At 44.0% G+C, this 26,295-nt stretch overlaps 1 protein-coding gene, 1 long non-coding RNA gene and 2 other non-coding genes across 5 annotated transcripts; all 4 read left to right on the top strand.

The window, feature by feature from the left end:
- Positions 1-8: 8 nt before the first annotated feature.
- Positions 9-26,295, top strand: LOC114229264 (uncharacterized). Of its 2 annotated transcripts, XR_008556153.1 has the most exons (7): positions 9-77; positions 11,608-11,724; positions 17,274-17,400; positions 20,207-20,377; positions 22,893-22,969; positions 24,222-24,349; positions 26,108-26,295. It is a non-coding gene; the product is annotated as an uncharacterized LOC114229264 (long non-coding RNA). The 2 variants fall into 2 exon arrangements; XR_003615359.2 differs by lacking the exons at positions 11,608-11,724; positions 17,274-17,400 and having other exon boundaries at positions 14-77.
- On the top strand, positions 1,629-3,054 carry LOC129147106 (dual specificity protein phosphatase 14). The gene has a single exon (XM_054716397.1). It carries the CDS (start codon positions 1,856-1,858, stop codon positions 2,450-2,452), a length of 597 nt encoding a protein of 198 aa, XP_054572372.1. The 5' UTR covers positions 1,629-1,855; the 3' UTR covers positions 2,453-3,054.
- On the top strand, positions 23,158-23,234 carry LOC114229267 (small nucleolar RNA SNORD126). Its single transcript, XR_003615362.1, has one exon. It is a non-coding gene; the product is annotated as a small nucleolar RNA SNORD126 (small nucleolar RNA).
- Positions 25,690-25,836, top strand: LOC114229266 (small nucleolar RNA SNORA79). Its single transcript, XR_003615361.2, has one exon. It is a non-coding gene; the product is annotated as a small nucleolar RNA SNORA79 (small nucleolar RNA).

Here is a 26,295-nt window from a genome sequence, read left to right as displayed (position 1 = left end):
ACGGGGAGGCACGCCCGTCTAAATTTGCATGTCGCTAAGTGTTGTGGGAAGTCACCCTAACCGTAAAAGGCCTTCAGGTAAGGGGGCCTTATATATCCGCCGTGTGGCGCCCCTTTCCCCAGGGCGGAGGGAAGCTCATTGGTGGGGCTACGCGCTGAGTGCACCTCGTCACTCTACCCATGTCCCCTGGGAAGGTCTGAGACTAGGGCCAAGAGCGGCCCCAACAGGGCCCTCCCTGAGCTGCGGGGAGGTGAGTTCCCAGAGAACGGGTCTCCGCGCGAGGACAGACTGGGCAGGAGATGCCACGGACCCCGCCCTCGGGAGGGGCCTGGCGGATGCCTCCTCAAGCGGAGCTTGGAACAGACTCACGGCCAGCCAAGTGAGTTCAATGGCTGAGGTGAGGCACCCCGCAAGGGGGCCTCATAACCCAATTCAGACTACTCTCCCCCCGTCCTCTTTTGCTGCAGAGTGCTCAGTTGGAAGCTCGCTTGGGAAATGTTATTTAATCTTCATGAGGATAACAGCTAGAGTATTTAATGCTTACTATATTAATTCTCACAACACCCCTATAGCGTAGGTGTTATTATCCTTCATTTTACATCTGTGAAAATTGATCTTTAGAAAAATTTCAGTGACTTATTAAATGTTACAGTGTATTTGTTTGCTAGGGCTGTCATAAATAAGTGGGTGGCTCAAACAACAGAAGTATGCCATCTCACTTACCTTTACCTACGGGCTAGGAAGAAATCCAAGATAAAGGTGTCAGCAGAGTTGATTTTTTTCAAGATCTCTTTCCTTGGATGGTAGATGGCTATCTTCTTCCTGTATTTTCCCATGCATGTTCTTCCCTTTCTGTGAGTCTGTGTCCTAGTCTCCTCTTTTTGTAAGGACACTAGTGATATTGGATTAGGGCCCACTTACATGACCTATTGCACTTTAATTACTTCTTTAAAGTCATTGCCTCCAAACACAGTTACATTCAGAGGTACTGGGGGTTAAAACTTCAACATATGCAGTGTGTGTGTGTGTGCGGGGGGGGGGCACAATTCAGGCCATAACAAAGTGATTGATAATTTTTTTAGGTTTTATTTAGACAATACAAGAAAACAGAGGAAAATAACATATTTGACTATTCTTTAAAAAGAAAATGAAAGAATTTGAGACAAAACCCAAAGGAAAGCTGCAGTGTTTTAAAAGTTGTATTAACTATGCTTAACATATAAAGAGCTGTCTCAAAGTCATAAGAAAAATCAAAACCTCTGTAGATAAGTGGACAAAAGGTATGAATAAACAGTTTGTATTATATTAAGCAAGCACATGGAAAAATATTCAGACTCACGTGGCATAAAAATGCAAATGCATATTCCACAGAACTGACTCTCTCAATAAGTTATTGTTATAAGAAAAAAAATAATAAGGTTGGCACTTTTTTAGATTAAAAGAGACTTTTGAGGCATAGCAACCAAATACAGCGTTTGATATTTGGGTGCTGGTTTAAACAAGCCAGCAATAAAAGACCTATGAGGATATGTAGGTATGGACTGAGTATTAGATGACTTTAGGGAACTATTTATTAGATGTGATAATGGCATTGTAGTTAAGATTTAAAAATGCATGTGTGGAGAAGCCGAGAGCCGCGCAGGAGGACGGAGCGTCCGCCGCGAACCCGTCGGAACCGATCTAATTTATATCCACTGTGATCAGCTCTCTCATAACTTGCCAGATCCAGACCCAGGATTCCAGAGTAACCAGACCCCTCCCAAGAAGGAGACTCTAATTTCGGATTCCCTGGTCGAGGAAAACAAAACGCTCTGGTCTCGCTTCCAATGATGCAAGTGTGATTGTCAGTGTCTTCATGAGCTCCAGAGGTCACAGCACACTACCACGGACTCTCATGGCCCCTCGGATGATTGCTGAGGGAGACATAGGAGGCATCGCTCAAATCACCTCCTCTCTCTTCCTGGGCAGAGGCAGTGTGGCCTCCAACCGGCATCTCCTCCAGGCTCGTGGCATCACCTGCATTGTTAATGCTACTATTGAGATACCCAATTTCAACTGGCCCCAATTTGAATATGTTAAAGTGCCTCTGGCTGACATGCCTCATGCCCCCATTGGACTATACTTTGACACTGTGGCCGACAAGATCCATAGTGTAAGCAGGAAGCATGGGGCCACCTTGGTGCACTGTGCAGCAGGGGTGAGCCGCTCAGCCACTCTCTGCATTGCTTACCTGATGAAATTCCACAGTGTGTGCCTGCTGGAGGCATACAACTGGGTGAAAGCCCGGAGGCCTGTGATCAGGCCCAATGTAGGCTTCTGGAGGCAGCTGATAGACTACGAGCGCCAGCTTTTTGGGAAGTCGACAGTTAAAATGGTACAGACACCTTATGGCATAGTTCCAGATGTTTATGAGAAAGAGTCCCGACACCTGATGCCTTACTGGGGGATTTAATGCCAGCAAAGCCTGCATCAGCAGCCCCTCAAGCAGTACCAGCATCTGCTCCCCTCTTCACCTTTCTTTTCAAATGGTTGACTTTTTGGTTCTCCCTGAAGTGTTCAAGTTTATTTTAAGAGGTAGGGAGGAGGGGAGGAACATAAGGGGAATGCATACATTGCTAGTAACATTTTTAAAACTAACATTTTGGAATAGTGTTTATGAAAATCTTTAACTAGCTTTTAATCATTTTTAATAATTTGAACAGTTTAATAAGCTGGTTCTGCTCTATCTTGAATCCCATGCCTTTTGGCATGACAGGTGCAAGAGAAGCTCAGTGCAAAAATCACTTTGGGTCCTGTCTAGCTAATCCTGTAGAGACAAGCTTTGCCTAAGACTGCTGACCACACAAGTGCTTAGGGAAGATTGATCCTGTCTTCAGTCTCTACTGGATTAGCCCTACTCTTTCCTTTTCCCTTTATTATTTAGTAACTTTGTAAGGTAAAAAGAAAACACCTTTATTATTTAGCTGTTAATTATAACAAAATCTGCTGCAAACACCCTCTTGGAATCAATGTGCCCCAGACTATATTATTTTTAATAAACCTGTCTGCTTAACAAAAAAAAAAAAAAAAAAAAAAAAAAATGCATGTGTGACTCTGTGGTTGAGCATCCACCCATGAACCAGGAGGTCATGGTTCGATTCCCACTGTGGCACAGGCCCGGGATTCGGGCTGATCCCCAGTGGAGGGTGTTCGAGAGGCAGCTGAGATCAATTATTCTCTATCATTATTGATGTTTCTATCTCTCCCTCTCCCTTCCTCTCTCTGAAATCAATAAAAACATATTTTTTTTAATGAATGCTATAGTATTTAGGGATAAAATGTCATTATATATGGAATTTGCTTTAAAATACTTCAGTCAAAATAATCAAATATGGCAAAATATAAATAATTGTTAGATTTAGGTAATAGGCATAGAGATATTCATTATATTCTTTTTCCTGTTTTTCTGTATGCTTATAATAGTCATAATAAATTTAAAAATATTAACAAAAATGATAAACTAATCAAAATAAGTATAACTAAAGAGAATAATTAACTGTGCCAATCAAGATTTCATATCCTAATAAGTGAACATTTTAAGTGGTATCACTGATTTTGATGTGATATTCCTAAGATTTATTTAAATTTCTCTTTTATCTGTACTCTAGAACAACATATTAAAATTACAGGAAAATTGATTATTAAGCTAAAATACAGGTACATTATTACTGGGGAAGTGTTCACGTTTCAAAAAGTAAAACCTATGGTAAGTGGGAATTTATGAAGCCAAGATTAAACAAATAGGTCTTTAAAATAGGGAGTCTTCCTAATGACCAGTTGTATGGCTTTGTATCATATCTGACTAAGCAACTAGCACCCATGTCCTGGTAAATAATCATTTAGTTCATACATAAGATTATGCAACTTCAGGCAGCTGAAGCAATCTATAAATAGATGAGTTATTTTTTTATGTGGGTCTCCAAAAGGTATAAAACTATTTTCTAGTAAAATTTCTGAAATCATATAATACATAAAATAAAATTAGGAAAAATAGCAGGAGCAGAAGGAACACGAGGAAGACAGGAGGTAGAAGAAAAGGGAAAAAGAAGAAATAAAAATTTAAACAAAAGTATTTTGTTGACATGAGTAACATCGAAACCTGTAGAAAATTTTTATGCGTTTATTGGAGGTAAACTGATGACATATGCCAGGGAGCAAGATCTCAGATTCTCTGGAGAATGGCAGTTTTGCAGCTTATTTTATACATTTGAATAAAAGGATAAGACATAGAGAAGGTACATGAAATCTACTGGTGGTAGATTAAGGGGATGGGAGGAAGCATAACAGGACTGGATAAAAGGCAAAATGGAGAAACACATCTTTTACATCGGTGGGTACAGGATAGTTAATTAAGATTCGAAGCACATAGAGAGAGTATGCAGGGAACAAGATAATAGTGTGGAGTTCTGTGGTCCTATGCTCTGGTGGCCATGAGTCTGAATCCTGTGGTTGTGACTTTGACGGGTAGGAAAAGAAAAGTACTGTGACATTCCAAAGGTTTGTTGTCCTAGATGCTTAAGAACCATGGACAGAGCTCACTTAAGGTAAAGAGTGCCCTTTGTTTAGGAGGCTATAGGCCTAGGACGACTACCTGCCAGGACCTGCCCAGTTAGGAACTTAATCAGACCATCCTGTGTGGTTACTTTTGGTCACTGAGCTTGTCAGGCCTGCCTTGTGGTCCCATGAGCTTGTCAGGTTTATTGTATAGCCCCTTTTTCATTCACCATTTGTGGAGTGTAAATGTGAGTTTTACTGCTTAGCTTTGTAATTAGTATATTTCTATGTTTTCTAAGGAGCTTAAATCATTAGAAAAAAATCCAATATTTTAAATTTGTGATTGTAATTAAGTATTTAAAGTTTTTGAGTGTTTGTAATTTATAAAGCACATTAAAACAAGATACCATTTCCATGGATTTACCAGCACTGCTCATATTGCTGTGGCATCATAAATTTGTTGAACTTTAGGAAAGCAAATAGTAGCCAGGTTTCAGGAGATCCCCAGTCCCTGATGAATGGGGAAGAAAGAAACGAAATATCAGCACAGGTACTGATGGGAAAAGATGGGAAGGGGAAGGAATTATAGGTTCAGAGAAGAAAGAAGGAGTTAGCCAAAAAGCCTGGTGAAGAAGGACTGTGATTAAAGCAAAGGGGCCTAAAATTGGTCCCAGGAATCTCAAGGTCAGGGATTATATACAATGAGATGAGCCCCAAGGAAGAATGGAAGTGGAAAAGAGATGAACAGATATATAAGTGCAGGACCAGCAGAGATGAAGAGTAGCTGTCATAGGAGGTGATTAGAATGAGGATGAGGAGAAACCAAGATGGCGCCATAGGTTAAACACCTAACCCGCAGCCGGGCACAACAATTTCAAAAATACAACTAGAGGTCAGAACGGTCATCGTCCAGAACCACAGGAAAGCTGGCGGACTGAAATGCCCACAGCTGGGGAGAAGGAGAAGGCCACGGGGACAGTCGGGGGAGCCGCAAAAGCCTGAGGTATGGAGAAACGGACGGAGACACGAGCACGCGCGCCTGCGGGGAGGATGGAGCCGGAGAGGAAGGGGCGGCTGACGGCCTGGCCGGCGTTCACTGGCAGGAAGGAGATAAAGGCTCCGGATTGCGCTGAGCGCCGGCTCCGACTGCACTGAACCCCGTTCCGGGCGAAACCCTGGGAAGCCAGGCGCAGGCTGGGGGAATGAATCTGGGCTGTGGGGCGCAGGCACAGAGGAGCGGCGGAAGGCAGAGCTCCAGAGGCGCGCGCAGGAAAGGGCGCAAAGGACGGACTGTTGCCTGCGCCACTGAACTGCCCTAGCGGGAAGGAGACAAGGGCTCCGGACCGTGCTGAACCCCAGTTCTGACTGCACTGAACCCCAGTTCCGGGCGAAACCCTGGGAAGCCAGGCACATGCTGGGGGAATGAATTTGGCCTGTGGGGCAGAGGCACAGAGGAGCGGCGGCTCCAGAGGCGCACACGGGAGGGCGCGCAGAGGAGGGACTGTTGCCTGCGCCACTGAATGGCCCTGCTGGGAAGGAGACAAAGGCGCCAGACTGCGCTGAGACCCAGTTCCAACTACATTGAAACCCAGTTCCAGGCAGCGGGCGAAACTCCAGGGCGCGTTTCTCTCAGAGGTGTTTGCAAGGAATACAGAGGGACACAGACACAGGAGCCTCATGTCTCCTGCACAGCAACTCTTCCTATATAGACAAAGAGGGTCCTCATGGACAATTGGCCTGGAGGACAATTCCTCCTAGTGACACCAACAACAATCAAGACTTAACTGTAGATACTCACTCAGTTTCGCAACTGCGCCGCCCCCGCAGGCCGCCCGGCCCGGGGCACTGGGGACGCCGCGGCGGCAGCGGCGCCCGGAGCCCGGCGGCCGCCCAGCGCCCATCCCCGCCGCGAGGCCCCCGCGCGCCTGGTTCCGCGGGCCGCGCGCCCCACACACCGGACGGAGGCCCGGATGCCCTCTCCGTGCACCTCCCGGCGCCACTAGACCTCAGTAGAGTTGACTGAATTCAAGGGATTAAGAAGAACAAATTGGGGAATTCGAAAAAGATGACGGCGGAGGTAAAGGCTGATGTGTTGCCTCACATGGCAGTTTCGGAAATACAACTGGAACATGGGCTAGTGAGGGTGGCGACTGCTGCTCGCGTCTCCCCAGACCGGGCGGCTGCTCCTCTCAGTCAGCACCGCAGCCGGGGCCATGGGCTCGTGGGCGCCGCAGCAGCTGCTGTGGCGGCGGCCGCGGACTCGGCGCAGCGGCTCTCTGTGAAGGAAGAGACCATCTTTCTGCAGGAGGGGCGCATCCGCGCCACCGACCTGGCCGAACTGCGCAGTGAGATCCTCGAGGCCCCGGAGGCCGCCAACACCGATTTGGAGGATTCTTAGGAGTTCTCATCTTACATTCAAGCCCTTTAAGCCATTTTGACAGAGGAGAATCAAGAAGGCGGCTAAGTTAAACAAAGGAACTGCGAACTCCACCGCGCACAGCAATTTCAGGGGCACGAATGGAGGACAGAGCCTCTGCCATCCAGAACTACAGGAGAGATGGCTGAATGGTAGATTTATAGCTAAGAGGGAAGAGGAAACCAGCGAAATCGGAGGGGATGAGGTGTGGAGGCGCGTGGGTCTGGTTGGTGGCGGGGGAAAGGGGCTTTTGTTCCAAACCTAGGGGAGATTAGCTCTCCATCACACTGAAATCCAGCTTCTGGGGACCCGTGGGAGACCCAGATGCCGGCGGGGAGAGGCGGGAATCTTGCGGAGGTGCCAAGCGCCCCTGGGTCTGGGGGAGGCCGCGCTCCCCTGGGTCCGAGTGAGGCCAGGGGTCAATAGATCCAGTTGAGGCCTCGCGCATCTAGGCCCGGGTGAGCCCAAGTGGCCCTGGGTCTGGGAGAGGCCAAGCGTCCCTGGGTCCAGGTGAGACCATGTGTCCCTGGATCGGGTGAGGCCTCGTGAACCTAGGCCCGGGTGAGCCCAAGTGGCCCTGGGTCTGGGAGAGGCCAAGCGTCCCTGGGTCCGGGTGAGACCATGTGTCCCTGGATCCGGGTGAGGCCTCGTGCACCTAGGCCCGGGTGAGCCCAAGTGGCCCTGGGTCTGGGAGAGGCCAAGCGTCCCTGTGTCCGGGTGAGACCATGTGTCCCTGGATACGGGTGAGGCCTCGTGCACCTAGTCCCGGGTGAGCCCAAGTGGCCCTGGGTCTGGGAGAGGCCAATCGTCCCTGGGTCCGGGTGAGACCATGTGTCCCTGGATCCAGATGAGGCCTCGTGCACCTAGGCCCGGGTGAGCCCAAGTGGCCCTGGGTCTGGGAGAGGCCAAGCGTCCCTGGGTCCGGGTGAGACCATGTGTCCCTGGATCCGGGTGAGGCCTCGAGCACCTAGGCCCGGGTGAGGCCACGTGCCCCTGGGTCTGGAAAAGACCAAGCGCCCCTGGGTCCAGGTGAGACCATGTGTCCCTGGATCCGGGTGAGGCCTCGTGCACCTAGGCCCGGGTGAGCCCAAGTGGCCCTGGGTCTGGGAGAGGCCAAGCGTCCCTGGGTCCGGGTGAGACCATGCGTCACTGGATCCGGATGAGGCCTCGTGCACCTAGGCCCGGGTGAGCCCAAGTGGCCCTGGGTCTGGGAGAGGCCAAGCGTCCCTGGGTCCGGGTGAGACCATGTGTCCCTGGATCCGGGTGAGGCCTCGTGCACCTAGGCCCGGGTGAGCCCAAGTGGCCCTGGGTCTGGGAGAGGCCAAGCGTCCCTGGGTCCGGGTGAGACCATGCGTCCCTGGATCCGGATGAGGCCTCGTGCACCTAGGCCCGGGTGAGCCCAAGTGGCCCTGGGTCTGGGAGAGGCCAAGTGTCCCTGGGTCCGGGTGAGACCATGCGTCCCTGGATCCGGGTGAGGCCTCGTGCACCTAGGCCCGGGTGAGCCCAAGTGGCCCTGGGTCTAGGAGAGGCCAAGCGTCCCTGTGTCCGGGTGAGACCATGTGTCCCTGGATCCGGGTGAGGCCTCGTGCACCTAGGCCCGGGTGAGCCCAAGTGGCCCTGGGTCTGGGAGAGGCCAAGCGTCCCTGGGTCCGGGTGAGACCATGTGTCCCTGGATCCAGATGAGGCCTCGTGCACCTAGGCCCGGGTGAGCCCAAGTGGCCCTGGGTCTGGGAGAGGCCAAGCGTCCCTGGGTCCGGGTGCGACCATGTGTCCCTGGATCCGGATGAGGCCTCGTGCACCTAGGCCCGGGTGAGCCCAAGTGGCCCTGGGTCTGGGAGAGGCCAAGCGTCCCTGGGTCCGGGTGAGACCATGCGTCCCTGGATCCGGATGAGGCCTCGTGCACCTAGGCCCGGGTGAGCCCAAGTGGCCCTGGGTCTGGGAGAGGCCAAGTGTCCCTGGGTCCGGGTGAGACCATGCGTCCCTGGATCCGGGTGAGGCCTCGTGCACCTAGGCCCGGGTGAGCCCAAGTGGCCCTGGGTCTAGGAGAGGCCAAGCGTCCCTGTGTCCGGGTGAGACCATGTGTCCCTGGATCCGGGTGAGGCCTCGTGCACCTAGGCCCGGGTGAGCCCAAGTGGCCCTGGGTCTGGGAGAGGCCAAGCGTCCCTGGGTCCGGGTGAGACCATGTGTCCCTGGATCCAGATGAGGCCTCGTGCACCTAGGCCCGGGTGAGCCCAAGTGGCCCTGGGTCTGGGAGAGGCCAAGCGTCCCTGGGTCCGGGTGCGACCATGTGTCCCTGGATCCGGATGAGGCCTCGTGCACCTAGGTCCGGGTGAGCCCAAGTGGCCCTGGGTCTGGGAGAGGCCAAGCGTCCCTGGGTCCGGGTGCGACCATGTGTCCCTGGATCCAGATGAGGCCTCGTGCACCTAGGTCCGGGTGAGCCCAAGTGGCCCTGGGTCTGGGAGAGGCCAAGCGTCCCTGTGTCCAGGTGAGACCATGTGTCCCTGGATCCGGGTGAGGCCTCGTGCACCTAGGCCCGGGTGAGCCCAAGTGGCCCTGGGTCTGGGAGAGGCCAAGCGTCCCTGGGTCCGGGTGCGACCATGTGTCCCTGGATCCAGATGAGGCCTCGTGCACCTAGGTCCGGGTGAGCCCAAGTGGCCCTGGGTCTGGGAGAGGCCAAGCGTCCCTGGGTCCGGGTGCGACCATGTGTCCCTGGATCCAGATGAGGCCTCGTGCACCTAGGTCCGGGTGAGCCCAAGTGGCCCTGGGTCTGGGAGAGGCCAAGCGTCCCTGGGTCTGGGTGAGACCATGTGTTCCTGGATCCAGATGAGGCCTCGTGCACCTAGGCCCGGGTGAGCCCAAGTGGCCCTGGGTCTGGGAGAGGCCAAGCGTCCCTGTGTCCGGGTGCGACCATGTGTCCCTGGATCCGGGTGAGGCCTCGTGCACCTAGGCCCGGGTGAGCCCAAGTGGCCCTGGGTCTGGGAGAGGCCAAGCGTCCCTGGGTCCGGGTGCGACCATGTGTCCCTGGATCCAGATGAGGCCTTGTGCACCTAGGTCCGGGTGAGCCCAAGTGGCCCTGGGTCTGGGAGAGGCCAAGCGTCCCTGGGTCCGGGTGCGACCATGTGTCCCTGGAACCAGATGAGGCCTCATGCACCTAGGCCCGGGTGAGCCCAAGTGGCCCTGGGTCTGGGAGAGGCCAAGTGTCCCTGGGTCCGGGTGAAGCCAGAGCCTGGGTCCGGGTGAGGCCGTGTGCCCCTGGATCCATCCGGGTGAGGCTGGGTCCCAGGCCCGGGTGAGACCACGCGCCCCTTGGGTATGGGTGAGGCCACGTGCCCCTTAGTCCGGGTGACGCCGTGCCCCTGGGTTCGGCCGAGACCAAACCAGAGGGAGTCGGACCTCCGTTACCGCCATTTGTCCACCATCCAGAGCTGGGGGGTCAGTGCTGACATGTACACATAAGGAACTACTGGACATTGAAATTGAGTCTCAAAAGAACTGTTGGTCCAGGGGGAAGCTCGCTACAGACTGATTCATTTGCCTGTCAGCATAACTATTATTGCTCGTCTCACATTCAGTGCTTATTAGTATATATCTAGTGACATATGATCTCGCTCATCTAGGGGAAATGATGAACAACATAGACTGAGGAACAAGAACAGAACCAGAAGCAAGGAGGCATCGATCGGACTATCGGGCCTCAGAGGGAGGATAGGGGAGGGTAGAGGGAGGGTGGGGGGAGGGGGAGAGTTCAACCAAAGGACCTGTATGCATGCATATAAGCCTATCCAACGGTTAAGTTCAACAGGGGATTGGGGCATGCGTGGGGAGAGGGGTGGGATGGGAATGGGGGGATGAGGACAAATATGTGACACCTTAATCAATAAAGAAATTAAAAAAAAAAAAAAAAAAAAAAAAAAAAAAAAAAGAATGAGGATGAAAGGGGTTTCTGGAATGGTGTTTTGAGGTGGGAGTTTTGCTTTCTTTTGCTTTTGTTTTGTTTTTCTTTATAATGGCACCATCAAGAATTGGGGCTAATGGGCTAAATCTGTGACACTCTATAATCGTTATATCATTTGGTAACTATAAATATGTAATCAAAATGATTTCTTCCACAAATTCAGGATGTGTGTGGAGGGTGGGGAGATGGTTGTTTTCCAACACCTTACTAAGAACACACCTCTCTCTTCTCCTGAATTGTCTAAGAATATTTAGGCCTATGGACTCCCAAATACATTTCAAAACACAGAGTCTGTTTCACTCACTGTCACATGGTGTGGTTGCATTGGCTTATGGTGCTGGAATGATCATCTTGTTCAAGTAGAATGTATAGGTCAGCAAGGTTTTCTAAGGGCAGATGATCCCACTTGTTTAGTGCTAAGCACAGCCCAAAATGTCCCACTTAGAGCCACTTAAGGCTCCACGTTTTTAATACCCTCTCTAGGCTTGTAGAGTCAGCTAATTTCAGCATTTGCAATCCAGTCTTTCTTCTTTCCCTCTCCAGGAAGCCACTTTAGAGATTGGGCAGCCTTCCTTTTCAATCCTTAAAACACATAGGGTCTGTTAATCTCTGTCTATATATGTTATCTTGGTATTTTAAAGCTGTTAACTAAAGTAGTTTTCCCTTAAAAAAAATAAAAAAAAATAAAGTAGTTTTCCCACAGTGATTTCAGAGAACCCTACAATCATCCTTCTGGAATTCCAAAATGATCCCCTGCACCTTTCATTGGAGAAGAAAATTTGCAAAGTAACCTTGCTAGTGCTAAAGTAGAACAGCATGGGTAAGTGTAGGTTTATAACCATATGGGATTTACAGCAAAAATTGATTTCCATTGCTTTAGTTGTATCCAGAAAGAATTGTATGATGTATAGACAAATAGAATAGTATAAGTAAATTCATGCAAGCATTTACTTACTTTTGCATCTCCTCTAGTCACAAGAATGGGTAATGAGCAAGGAAGGAAGAAGGATATGAATTGAGCATGTACTATAGATTAGTCGTTATGCTAGCAGCTAGACCAGTGATGGGCAACCTTTTGAGCTTGGTGTGTCAAACTTCGCCAAAAAACTGAGCATAACTCGGGTAGTGTGTCACTTTGAGGAAAAAACATTATTTCGCGATATTTATAGTTTAAATAACATAAATGTATAATTGTTATATATAATTGTATTTAATAAACCAAAAACTAAATATTTAACTTACCTGCTTAGTGACTTCTTTGTTCATCTGTCAGTCGGTTTCTTTTGTTGGTCTTGATATTATTTAGCTTGTGTTGGGTGCCGTGAACTAAGATAAGTGAGGGGGAGGGGGAATTCTCTAACTAACCTGCCTATTAGTGACTTTTTTGTTGCTGAATTTCATTGGCTAAATTTTCAATTGAAGGTTGGTATTTTGTACACTTCAGGCCCAAGTAAGCGCTACTAACTTCATCTGTCAATCTGTTTCTTTTGTTGGTTTTGATATTATTTAACACTGAGAATAAGGCCTCACAAAAGTATGTAGAGGGAAAAATTGTGAGTAAAGCCATTGCTATATTTTTCAGGGTGCTAAAAGTGTCTGGTAGTCGGTCCCAGGCACTCCAAATTTCCTGTTCGTAGTGGCACTCCTCTTGATTCTCCAAGCGGCACCTTTCCAGATTCTCAAGCTTTGACCTCAAGTCGACAAACACCTGAGCCCAGATACTGTCTTGAAATTCTGCAAGTTGCATCTCCAAATCATCAATTTGCATCCATTGGAAACCATTTAATTCCAAACTACTGTAGACTACTACATCAGGATACTTAATTATTTTCATGGTCTGTTCTAGACTTCTAAATTGACTAAATCTATCACTAAACTGGTCAAGTAATGAGTCTAAAACATGCTAGTACTTCATATGCAAGAGTTCCATTTCATTTTGTACAGCTGCACTGGCCTTCTCAAAATACTTTGTTACTCGAGGAAAATACTTATGTTTTAGTTTCTACATCTCGTTTGAAAATTTTAACTTTACTTTCAAAAGCTTTTATGTATCCAAACATAACGTCAATACTTTTGCCAAATCCTTGTAACTTTAAGTTCAGTTCATTAATATGAACAGAGAGATCTATAAAAAACATCAGGGTGTTGACCCACTTATCATCATTAAGCTGAGGAAAGTTTCCCAGATCCTTATTGTCAAGCAATACCTTAATTTCTTCAAAGCACTCCACAAAGCGCTCAAGAACTTTGCCTCGGCTCAGCCATCTTACATTATTGTACATCAGCAGTCCACTGTAGGTGGAATCAACCTCCAGTAAAAGTGCCAAAAATTCTCACTTGTGAAGGGGGTGAGCAGCTATTCAATTAACTATTTTTGTAACAACTGACATTAAGTCGTTTAAGTCAGTGAATCCTGCCTTGGCACATAAAGCCTCCTGATGGATAATACAATGAAAAGGCACAATCAGATGTCCAATAGCTTCTGTAAACAATTTGACAAATCCGACTTTTCCCCCCACCATATTTGGTGCCCATCTGCAGTCACTGACACAACTTTAGAGATATCAATGCTTAGGTCACGAAATGTTTGTATAACAACCTTACATATTTCGCTTCCTGATTTACTTGTTGACACTGATACTAACTTTATCAACTCTTCTCTCATTGTGAGACCATCAGAATATCGACCAATAATGGCCAACTGAGCATGCGATGTGACATCAGTAGTTTCATCAAGAGAGATCGAAAAACATTTACACTTCCTTATGTCTCTCTTTAATTGATGTTGTACGTTTGTGTTCAGTCTCATTATTCGGTCTTTTATGATATTTCTACTGAGTGGTAACTCAGATATTCTCTTAATAATTGCATCTTTATTCTGCATATCGTGAAATAGAACTGGTACACATCTTAGGAGAGTTTCTTTAATAAATTCTCCCTCACTGAGAGCTTTTCCATGCTGAGCTATAGAGTGAGCAATGCTCAAACTTGCAGATGTTAAATTTGTAGAGCCTTTCATAAATTTAAGGATGGAATTAGTTTGGCTCTTATAAAGGTGTAGCTGCCTGGAAATGTATTCCTTCCTTTCATCCTCACTTTTTTCCAAGAGCTGGGAATGATTAGTTTCAAAAAGTCTATTTATATTCCACGTTCTGCTTACTACCATTTCAGTACATAGAACGCAAAATGATCTGCCATTTTTTTCTATAAAGCCATACATCTCGGTCCATGTCTCTTGAAAGGGTCGGCCACTGCTATTACCACTTCCTTTACTTAACCTTAGTTTTTTTATTTTTTGGGTTCTCCATCAGGGGGGGCAGTGACAGAAGGTAGAATTATAAATAGCTTGTTAGGCCTGCAGGCAATTAGGGGTTAACTAGCCTAACTAATCACAAAATGGTGCATATAACTGTCTTTTAGGAAAGGGCAGGGTTAATAAGCAGAAATAGGGGTTAATAAGGATGCACAACAGTAATAGTGGTGAAATGGAGTCTGCAAGATGGTTTTCCTTATGTGAATTAAAATGGCTGCCGTTATTTCTAATGGTGGGAAACGGCACCAATATATAATTAAGCATTTATCAAGTCCTAGTTTCAGCCAGGCCTGTAGAATAAATAGGCTGTCTTTGATCACACAATTATAGTACAGAGAGTATTATTAACAAACAGTACAGTCAGCATAGGAGGCTCTGCAGACAGTTCCGGAGCCCAAAAGGACAAAGTTATGCTCTGCAAGCAACTTCAGAGCTCAAGCTGCAAAAATCCAAATTTTGGTCCGCAATTTATGATACTGGTATTAAAGCTCTTACAAGTCCTCGATAGCTATTACTGGCACCATGCTACAGAGGAGAAAATGGAGTCTCAGAGATTTTAAGAAATTTATTCCAGATTGTGCAGCTAGAAAGTATCCTGGAATATCTGTGTGCAGCACCCTGAAATAGAGGTTTTCATTTGCTACTATAAGGTAGAAAAAAGTTTTCCTCATCCCCTTTAGGGTCCCTGGCTAGGCTTAAAAATTAAACTGACAAAGACAGATTAACAGGAGAAAAGCATGCAAATTTTATTGAATTTTTACATGGACGTGGGAGACTTCACAAGAGAATGAAGATCCAAAGAAGTGTCTAGAACAGGAACCTTTTATGCCTTCTAGACAATGATAAGTTTGTAAAGAATTAACAAGTCCTGTGCCAATTTGGCTCAGTGGATAGAGTATAGGCCTGCAGACCAAAGGGTCCTGGGTTTGATTCCGGTCAAGGGCACGTATCTTGGTTGCAGGCTCCTCCCTGCCGGGGGCCCTGGCCAGGGCTTGTGCAGGAGGCAACCAATCAATGTATTTCTCTCACATCAGTGTTTCTCTCTGTCTTTCCCTCTCTCTTCCACTCTCTAAAATCAATGGAAAAATAGCCTAGCAGGAGGATTTAAAAGAATAATAATTAAAAAAAAGAATTGACAAGTCTAAGGTGTAGGAACTAGGGGTAGTAAATGATGAAAAAGTAACTAGAACGGAAAGGGTTAGTTTAGCAAGGTTTGCTAATACAGCTAAATTTTATTTCAAAGCTTAGGCCTTTAACCACCCATGTTTTAACCACTAAGCCTATTAACTTAAATGTTACCCTGAAGGTAAGTTCTAAGGTGAACAGACTTAGACTGTTTATAATGAAACCATGCATAAATTAACCATGTTGACTCCACAAAGGATAGGAAATTATCCTAAGTAGGGATGGGGAACGTCTGGCCTCTGAGTCGCATAAGGCCCCCTGAAATCATTTGGTCTGCCCTGCCAAAAGGGGTGAGTTAATGAAATGTTTGGCCAAATACAGCAGGTTAATTTTTTAAAAATATATTTTTAGGGGTGGGATGGGAATGGGGGGATGAGGACACATATGTGATACCTTAATCAATAAAGAAATTAAAAAAAAATAAATAAATAAAAATAAAAATATATTTTTATTAATTTTTTTTACTCAGAGGAAGGGAGAGGGATAGAGTCAGAAACATCGATCAGCTGCCTCCTGCAAACCCCCCACTGGGGATGTGCCCGCAACCAAGGCACATGCCCTTGACCGGAATTGAACCTGGGACCCTTCAGTCCGCAGGCCGACGCTCTATCCACTGAGCCAAACCGGTTAGGGCGCAGGTTAATTTTTAAGTTGATAATTTTGTATGGCCCACGAATGATGTTATAAATATCCAAGTGGTCCTTGGCAGAAAAAAGGTTCCCCACCCCTGATTCTAAAGGAATGAAAATTGATTGCAGTAGGCCCATCTAAACAAGAATATTTATAAATAGCCTGAATTAGCCAGTGTTTGCTTGTGCTACCTACATTAACTCAAAAGGAAACTTGGTTTAAAAAGTTCACCCTAAAACAATTAAGGTAGCATTATTGGTTCATTAAGAGATAAGTTGGTGAAGGAGGGGTTTGTGTTATTTTAGTACCTTTTAAGGTAGAAGAGGAGGGCATCTGCCTTTAACTCATTAGCCAATCAGGTTCTGAGGCCCCTTCTTAAAGCCACTTCCTGTCTCTCCACTTTCTCTCTCTCCTGTAGGTGAAAGACTGGTAAGTGTGCTCTTAATTTTGTCCCCTAATTGTTTTGAATATCTCTTCCATTTGGGCCACGTTTCCCGGTGGCAGGCCTTGATTTCAAGACAGAATTGGAGAGTGTGTGTGTGAGGCATAAGGCGATGCAGTGGGGCTGGTGGAGGTGGGAGGAAGGCAGTGAAATGCTCTGCCTGGCTTGTTTCCACGTGGGCTTCTGTAGTCCTGGGTCTGTCTTCCTTCCCGAGACTGGTGACCTAGGAACAATAGACTCGGCTTTATGCACACAGTGCACGTGTTCCTGGAACACACTTGGATTCTTTTTACTTGAAGAAAAAGGTGTTGCTATTAGCCTAGTGCTGGTTTGAATGTTATCTCCCTGGCTGAGAGGGTAGAATCTTGGGAGGAGTTCAGACCAGTACATTTTAATTCTTCTGTGTCTGCAGGGCCCAGGACCTTACTGGGTTGTGGGAGCTGCAGTGGATGTTGTCTTTGCCCAGAGCCTTCCAGTTTTTTTAGTGAGACTAAGCAGCAAACCCTGAAGTCAGATGATTTTAGTGAGCTCCAAGAGAGCTCCCGATTTTAATGTCCTCACTGTGGGGAGGGTGCCCTAAAAAGCTTAGGATATACTAAAAAAGATCAGGGGCCTAGCTTGATGTAAGCTTAAATCAAATTCGTGCCACACTTTACCATTCCAGTGACCTTTGTGAGTCAGTGAGGATCAGCTTTTATTTTATTTTATTTTTCAAAATTGATTTTAGAGAGGAAAGGAGAGAGACCACAGTTGCTGTTTGTTGCACTCATTGGTTGATTCTTGTATGTGCCCTGACTAGGGATTGAACACACAACCTTGACGTATCCAGCTGACACTATGTAACCAACTGAACTACTCAGTCTGAGGCTCAGCTTTTGAGGATCAAAATATATGAAGGCCAGGCATTAGTTGGTGTATAATTAATGGTAGGTAACTTTTAAAAGTAAGCAATACATTTTTTTTAGTATATCTTTTTCTCATAAAATGTTTTGTCTAGTGTCTTTGAGTATAATTTCACCCGATTCCCATTTGTCTCTTTAATATACATTATTTTGAATAAAATGTATGTGTTTGTTATTCTTACAGGCAAAAGGTATAAGAAAGACATCTGTATGGAATTTTAATAATTCTCGAGCATTGTTAAATTAATGTTATTTTTTGAATAGGTAATACATTCACATGGTTCGAAATTCAAAAGGATCAAAGTATATACAATGCAGTCCTAAGCCAGTTTATTCCCCTCCCCAATAACAGTGTTAGCAGTTTCTTCCCGAGATATTTTATGCAGATATATGTACTTTCTCTCCCCTCTTCTGTATGCATATACCACCATGTACCTTACTTTTTCAACTTAAGATTTCCAAATGACTAAATATAGAGTGACTGCGTTCTTTATAATGGTTACAGAGTAATCGAATGTATGTGCATAACCATCATTTATTTAATCTTTTATCATTGGACATTTAAGTAGCTTACAATGTTATTTCCTCCAAATTGAATAGCCTTATACATAACTCAGTTGTCACATCAGACATTTCAGTTGGGTTTTGCTATATACTTGTTTATAAGGACTCCATGCATGCCTTCTGTTATATTTACTTTGTGCACATAGCAATGACTAGAAACCAACACCATAAACATCTTGAGTGATAAAGAATTTTCTATTAAAAGCAGCACCATGTTGATGGTTTTAATGTGAGTACATTTTTAAAGTCTTGAGAGAAGGCTAAGATCATGTCTTGTGAAACATCTAGTTTTCCAGTTAGGCTTTGCTGATTGGGAGAAAAATTAGTTTCTTTCCAATTCAAGTATGCTTTTGTTCAGTAATTTTATATAGACTACACGGAATCTTCACTGTTAAGTAGGGAATGAGGGAAAGGAAGAAGTAAATTTTTTCTTAAAATATGCCAAATCTTGGATTTGGAAGGGACCTTAGGAGCATATCAGTGATTTTCTTGGCTTCAAGATTGTTACGAAAAGTGAAATTTTTAGGCAGAATAACTGCATTTCTATTCATTAAGGTGGTTGAGTTTGGACAGTTAATAGAAACAACATATTCAAAATTAAAATTTTATATTATATTTTGCCTCACTTACTCTTCACAACAATTATAAGAGGTAGGTGGTAGTTGTCCTCATTGTACAGAAAGGGAATCTGAGGCCTGGCTGGTGTGGCTCAGTTGAGCATCAATGTACTAGTATGAACCAGGAGGTTATGGTTCGATTCCTGGTCAGAGCACATGTCCCGGTTGTGGGCTCTATCTCCAGTAGGGGATATGCAGGAGGCAGCCGATTGATGATTCTCATCATTGATGTTTCTATCTCTCCCTCCCTCTCCTCTGAAATCAATAAAAATATATTTAAAAAAGAAAATAAAGGGCGGGGGGTGCGGATCTGAGGCTTAGGGAAATTGCATGATTTGCCCAAGGTCACAGAAAATGTGTAGGGGACCCAAGATTCAAATTCAGTTCTGTCCAACTTAAATCCATTATCTCATCCACTAAGCTAAGTTGCCTATCATTTAGTCTAACCTTGCTTGCATTATTTGTAAAATGGAGATGACAGAGTACTTGCAAAAAGGTAATATCTGAAAAGTGCTTTATATATATTCAAGATAGGCAAAGGATGAAAATAAAATAGCAAGTTAACAGAGGAGGTCTTTACTTCCACCTGCATCCTGATTTCAAATTATTCCTGTTTGCTGTTTTGACCCAAAGCCCTAGGTCCTATATTTTCATTTGTTTCACCAGCAATGGAACTGGGTGAAATGGTGGTCTCTTGGGATAAACTGCATGGTTAGTGATGTTTCTGATCTCACCACTTTTATTTCATACTAGAGGCCCGGTGCACAAAATTTGTGCTGGGGGAGGGTCCCTCAGCCCTTCCTGCAATCTCTCCAATCCGGGACCTCTTGGGGGATGTCCGACTGCTGGTTTAGGTCACAATCCAGGACCACTGGCTTCTAACTGTTCACCTGCCTGCCTGCCTGCCTGATCACCGCTAACTTCTCCCCCCCCCCCTCCCTGCTGGCCTGGTCACCCCCAACTTCCCCCTGCCAGCCTAGTCATCCTCAACTGCCCCCCCCCCACACACACACACGCTGGCCTGGTCACCCCTCACTGCCCTCCTCTGCTGGCCTGGTTGCCCCTTACTGCCCCCTTTTGCCAGCCTGGTTACCCCCAACTGTCCCCCCTATGGGCCTGATTGCCCCACGCAGCCTGCTGCTCGGTCATTTGGTCACCCCTCACTAACCCCCCTGCCGGCCTGGTCGCCCCGCGCAGCCTGTTCAGTTGTCTGTTCGGTTGTGATGGTCGCTTAGGCTTTTATACATATAGATATGCTCTGAGTGCATACCTCCTGCACTGAGAGGTTATAACATTCACTGTTCTTTGCTAAATTAGCTGACAGTGCATGGGGAACAAAACAGTCTTCCCAGCTAGCATGGCTCAGTGGTTGAGCACTGAACTATGAACCAGGAGGGTCATGGTTTGATTGCTGGTGGGGGCACATGCCGACATTGCGGGCTAGATCCCCAGTATGACGTGCATCAGCCAATTGGTGATTCTTATCATTGATGTTTATCTCTCTCCCTCACCCTTCCTCTCTGAAATCAATAAAAATATATTTAAAACAAAACAAAACACTTTGGAGTCTGTTTTGAGAGTAGTGCCCTATAAAGCTAGCTCTAAAAGAGAACTATGCCAAGCAACCAATTTATTTTCCTTTGCTTCAGGTTAAAAATGGGATCCACTGGAGAAGAAAGACCTGGGTCTTCAGCACTCTGTGTGCTAGCCCAGAAGTGTTATTTGAAAGCCTGTTACATCTGCTGTAGACCCCCTAAACAAGTAGACTTGGATTTGGACATTCTCAGCAGGAATGGTTATAAGCTGATAGGACCATAAAGGTAGGTACTTCAACTCTCAGTGTTCTCTGTCCCATGTATATATGTCTTTTCTAACAAAAAAAGATAGGAGGGCCCTGGCTGGTGTGGCTCAGTTGGTTGAGTATCATCCTGTACACCAAAAGGTTTCTAGTTGGATTCCCAGTCAGGGCACATGCCCAGGTTTTCTAACTCATCCCGAGTCGGGGTGAGAGACAGTCAATCAATGTTACTTGCTCTCTCTCTCTCTCCCTTCTCTCATCAATAATACAAAAACAAAAATTATTTACAACCCCTCAAAAGATAGGAAGTTCTGTGAGTTACTGTAGTATTCCAAATTGCTAGACACACAGTAGGCACTGAGTAAAATTGAGTGGCAGTATAATTACACAGAAGCATCAGTTGATTATTAACAATTTTTAGTTTGTATCAGGCCTTCATGAAGTGTCTGTTCACATATATAAAATGAACCCTTTGGCCATGAGCTCCAGTACTTTGAAGCACTTCTTACAGGGAACCAAATGAGTGGGTCATAGATTGTTTATGGGGTATTTACTTTATACTAAGTAAATACTCGGTAAATCTATAATTATTCTCCTATAAGATCTATTTGGATCATGAAGTTTTGAGGTAGACATTAAAGCTATGGAAACCTCTGACTTTATGTCTTGCTTTCTGTCTACATTCCCTTAGCTAATCTCAAATGCTGCTGTTCTGAAAACAGTTTACATAATTATAAAGTCTTTAACTATAGGACAACAAAGAAGTAAAATAACACTTTGATTATGTCTGATTACATTCTAAAGCAAACCATCTTCTGTAGCTTTGCTTATTTCATGTTGAAGTGAAAATAGGGAGTTTTGACAGAACTGGATTTAAATCCTAGCTCTTAATAGCTGGGTGGTGTTAGGAAATTTATTAAATTTCTCTGAGACTAAAATTTTCTTATAAATATGGGGTTGTTGTAAAGTTTGGATAAAATGGTTTCTATGGTTTTATTAGCTTATTTTAGTCATACCGATCCTTCAAGGCACTACTGTTCAGAACTTTCTGTGATAGAAATGTTCTATATTTGTAATGTCCAATATGGTAACCATTAGCCAAATGTGGATATTAAGCAATTAAAAAGTGACTAAAAAAAAAAAAAGTGACTTGACTGAAGAATTTTGTCTTTTAACTTAATTTTAATTTTCATGGCTGTGTGGAATAACATACTGGACAGTGCAGTTTTTAAAAATTGAGAATAAGTGACATTAGTTTCAGGTGTACAACATGATTTGATATTTGTATGTATTGCAAAATAAAATGATCATCACGATAAATCTGGTTAGGATCCATCACTACACCCAGTTATAACTTTTTTCTTGTGATGGAGAACTACTCTCAGCAACTCTCATATATATAATACAGTATTATTTTAAGTGCAATTTTAAGGCTCATTCAAGACCTACCTTTTTCTTCATGAAGTGTTCCTTGCCCAATGATTCTTAACATTTCTTATTGTCTCTACCACTTATTTGGTACTTACCACAGACATTAATTTTCATGAATCTTGTCTCTTCAATTAGATTGTCTTTGAGGTTAGGAAGTTTTAAATCTTTACATTGCTGCATAAAAAGGAACATGGTAAAAATATACTTGTAATATTTTTAGTTAATAAGTTTTAAATAAAGTAAATGTAAGAGAAAAAATATTCTAGTTAGTAAATGATGTGAAGAATAGAGAATAGTCTGAAAGTTGCCTGCAGCCATGAACTTATTGTCTAGTATGCTTCCCCTGAAAATTCAGATTACACTAAAGCTCTGGAAGAGGAAATGAGTTTCTTATATTGCCATCTTGTGGCCAACTTGGGCTCCAAGTGATGGGAATTCAATTTTGCTTTGTCAAGGGAAGGTTTACTGCGATAAAAAGTTTACCAATAGTAAAGGCTAAATATAATCTATATTGGCTCAAATGAAATTGAAACATGATTTGGAAAGCTATTTTGGATTACCTTCTCATTTACCTGAATCTTAGCTTTCCTTCCCTTAAAAATTTTTTTTAAAAGCGAGTGTTGTAAATTTAATGACTGGTTACATGTGTTCTGCAGTCACACACCCACAGAGTGGAGAAGCTGGCAGTAACCCATGTCATTTTTACTGCATCTCCCTGCATTTGTTCCCATGACTGCCAAGCTCTCAGCCAGCACACGGCTCTTGTTTTGCATACCTGTTCTCTTATTGAGAGACTGTTGACTGTTATAAACTTTCAGGGGATGGTTAGACTTATTGTATAGTTTTACCCAAACTTTTAAATTTATACAAAAAGCAGAGCTGGTATAGAAGTTTGCCCTAATCTGATACTGAGTTTGAGCATTTGATGACATCCTGCAAATAGATGGGTCAATTTATAATAGTGAATGGAGATTTGAGTAAAAGAATGAGCAGTTTTCCTTGATGTAATTTTCCTTGATGCTGTATGGGTGTGATTTGGAGTGGAGTAGGCTGGCGTACATTCAAATCTTGTAATTGTAACCTTTGTGTATTTTTTAATTTTCTAGAGATGATGCCTGATAGTTGATAGATCCTGTAGTTCAACTTTATCCTAGATAGAAGCTGGATTCATCTGACATCAGAGGTAAGTGTGAAAGAAAAATCTTCATTTTTACCTCATTTGGATTTCCAATCACCCAGCAAGTCTTGGTGCTCAGTGTTCTTAGTGGCTGAAATTTGGTAGTTGAAAAAGCCTTAGTTCTAACCTCAACAGGGTTTTCCTGGTTTAGGGACAAGGAGCTGGTGTTTGTTTGCCCTTCACCAGTCATTTACAGTTTGCCATGATGAAATGCATGTTAAGTCCGTGTTTCAGCTGATTATCCTGATTAAACACATGCTCTGAGCAGACTAAAGCTAGGGCAAACACCTGGAATTGAATTCTGATTCTTGGAATACTTACTGGGATCTATCCCATGATCCCAAGTAATTCCTAAATCTTTATTAATTTGATACTACAATACTTCATTGTGATATGATCTTTTGACCAAAAAAACCTCTCTGAGACAGACAGAAATAAGGTCAAGAATTTTTCATTAGTTGGTTGGATGTCATCCCCTGCACTGAAAGGTTGTCAGTTCGATTCTGGTCAGGGCACATGCCCAGGTCTCTGGCTCGATTCCAGGTGTGGGGTGTGCAGGAGCAGCCAATCAATGTTTCCCTCTCACATTGATGTTTCTCTCTCTTCCTCTTCTTCCCTCTCTCTGTAAAATATCAATTTAAAAAAATCTTAGAGGAACTTTTAATCTAAAAATTCAAACAGTAGAGAAAAAGCACTCGTAACTGATATAATTCCATCAACCACTTAGCAGTTTTTAACTAATCACTATTTTACTAGTCTATAAGATTAAGAGAATCCATGTGTTGGTTAAATCAATTTTGTCAAGATCATATAATGCAAGATTATACAGTCACTTAAAAGTTATGGTACAGGTTTAGCTTTCTTGAAATGGAAGGGTATTTATAATACATTAAGTTAAAAACAAGTTACAGAGCAATACATATAATCCTTTCCTGCTTAGAACATTTGTATGTACTTACTGAGAAATCACCTGAAAGGATATACTCAAATACTAGGGATTATTGTCTCTAGAATTGGGTTCTATGGGTGATCTTGTTAACCTGTATTTTCTGACTTTATTATATTTATGTGCTATATAATTTAAAAAGTTACTTTTAAGCAACCTATATAAGACAGGCTTGTATTTTTTTACCTGTGCCTGCATGTTTCAGCAAGGAAAGGGGGGTTCACATAAGGGTGAAAAATAGGAACTACAAATAATTCAAACTAACATCAGCTCTTACAGTACTGTTTTAGCTTTTGGCTATGTCTTTTGCAGAAATGAAATTTCAGGAGACCAAAACTAGATCTGAGTTTCTTTATAGAAACTTCTTTCCCAGCCTTGAAACTCTTGGATGCTATGAATTCTAGATATACAATAGATGACGACAACATTTTTCTTTTATGGTAAGGATTATGCTGAAATTGAGAAGTTTTGACATACATATGAATCTTTGAAAATTCAGCATCGTGACAAGGCTAGTTCTGATAAGGTGCTACAAGTTTAATTTTTTTAAAAAGTCAATTAAAGATGTTGAGAGGTAGCATAGTATAGTAGTTATATATGGGTTCTGGAGTCAGACTAGGTTCAGACCCTTCCTCTATCACTTAACCAGCTATGTAACCTTGTCAAGTTTCTTAATATCTCAGTGTCTGTCTTTATATCTTAGAAGAAGATAATCCTAGTATCAGTCTCAAAGGAATAGTGTTTGACTTTGAAGATTAAATTAGATAATAGGTATGGGGCTTAGAACATTGTTAAGCATATGATAAATGCTCAGTAGATGCTAGATATTTTTTCAGTGCCCATGTGTACATTTATCTTAGACTTTGCATTACCTGGCAATTTCTTATCAATATATATAAAACCCTAATATGCAAATACTAGTAGACTGAACGGCTGAACAATCGGTTGCTATGACGTGCGCTGACCATAAGCCGGTGCAAGTGGGGCCGGTGCCATCAGCGCTGCATGGGAGCTGCTGCGGCAGGAGCGGGGCTGCTGGGAGACAGGGGACTGGGGCTGCAGTGAGAGGGGCTGGGCAGGAGTGCAGAGGATGGGCCAAGACTCACTCCTGTGCCCATTGCAGCCTCATGACCCACAGTTCCTTTCAAGGTGCACAAATTCGTGCACTGGGTCCCTAGTATCTGCATAATAGGTTGTCGGAGATTCTTTGTTCACTGCTTATCTGTATCTTCCAATTAGCCTATCCCTTATTATCTTTTACCCTAAAGCCTAATTTAATTCTAGAATTAGAGGCAAAATCTGTGTATTCCTATATAATTGGTCCAGTAACATTTTCTTTAGTTAATTGTTTTTGCCACTAATTTATTTTATCATCAAGTTCCTCATTTTACCTATCTAACTGGACTAATTGATATTTAATGGTTTGTTGAGTTCTTGGCTGACTATAAAAATTTAGAGGTAGTGATTCCTATAAGAGTCACTTGATGTTTTTAATAAATACTTCTTAGACCATTTATTAAAATGTTTGTTAAAATGGTTAGAGAGCCCTAACTGGTCTGGCTCAGTGGATAGAGCGTTGGCTTGCAGACTGAAGGGTCCCAGGTTCGATTACGGTCAAGGGCATGTACCTTGGTTGCAGGCACATCCCTAGTGGGAGGTGTGCAGGAGGCAGCTGATCGATGTTTCTCTCACATCGATGTTTCTGACTCTCTATCCCTCTCCCTTCCTCTCTGTAAAAAATCAATAAAATATATTTTATAAAAAATGGTTGGAGATAAACTGATGGCTGTTCCTCTCACTGCTTGCAGCCTTAAGTAGTGGGATTTTAGTCCATCATATATCTAAGCTGACTTGTCTTCACTCAGAGCACCATGGGATGGGTTGGCTGTCCATTAGTGCCTTCTGATTTTTGCGGAGTCAAACAATTACAAACCAGGTGGTAATGTTGGATTAAAAAAATTTACCTGTGATTAAAAAAAACTAAATTAATTTTAAAACATGAGGATATAATCTATAGAGAAATTTTTAATTGTAATAGTATTTGAATGACACTGATCTGGGGCTATATAAGAGCTCTAGTAAATTGCTGAAATATACTATTCTGTAGTCATGCATTTTTAAATGGTTTACTCAGTTTTCTACTGAGTGATTGTTCACATATTCAAGGAAATAATAAAAAATTATTTTTTCTTTTGCAGTATGAAGGTGTAGATGGAAGCTGACTTCTCACCAAAAGTGGTTTATAGAATCAACTTAAAAACATGAGGCAGCAAACAAAGGAAAGAGTAATATATTTCTTTTATCATCCTTAGGTACTTTGCTAGATTGCAAACTCCATGAAAGCAGGATAACTTCCCTATCCTTAACACCTGGCCTAGAATAAATA

Source organism: Eptesicus fuscus, chromosome 5, assembly GCF_027574615.1.
Source record: "Eptesicus fuscus isolate TK198812 chromosome 5, DD_ASM_mEF_20220401, whole genome shotgun sequence".
Classification (NCBI taxonomy): Eukaryota; Metazoa; Chordata; class Mammalia; order Chiroptera; family Vespertilionidae; genus Eptesicus; species Eptesicus fuscus.
Note: the sequence above shows the minus strand (reverse complement) of the source record. Positions and strands in the feature narration are given on the sequence as shown.

Bases quoted from the DNA above. Each gene is read 5' to 3' on its own strand.
- LOC129147106 (XM_054716397.1), top strand. From the start codon at position 1,856: ATGAGCTCCAGAGGTCACAGCACACTACCACGGACTCTCATGGCCCCT.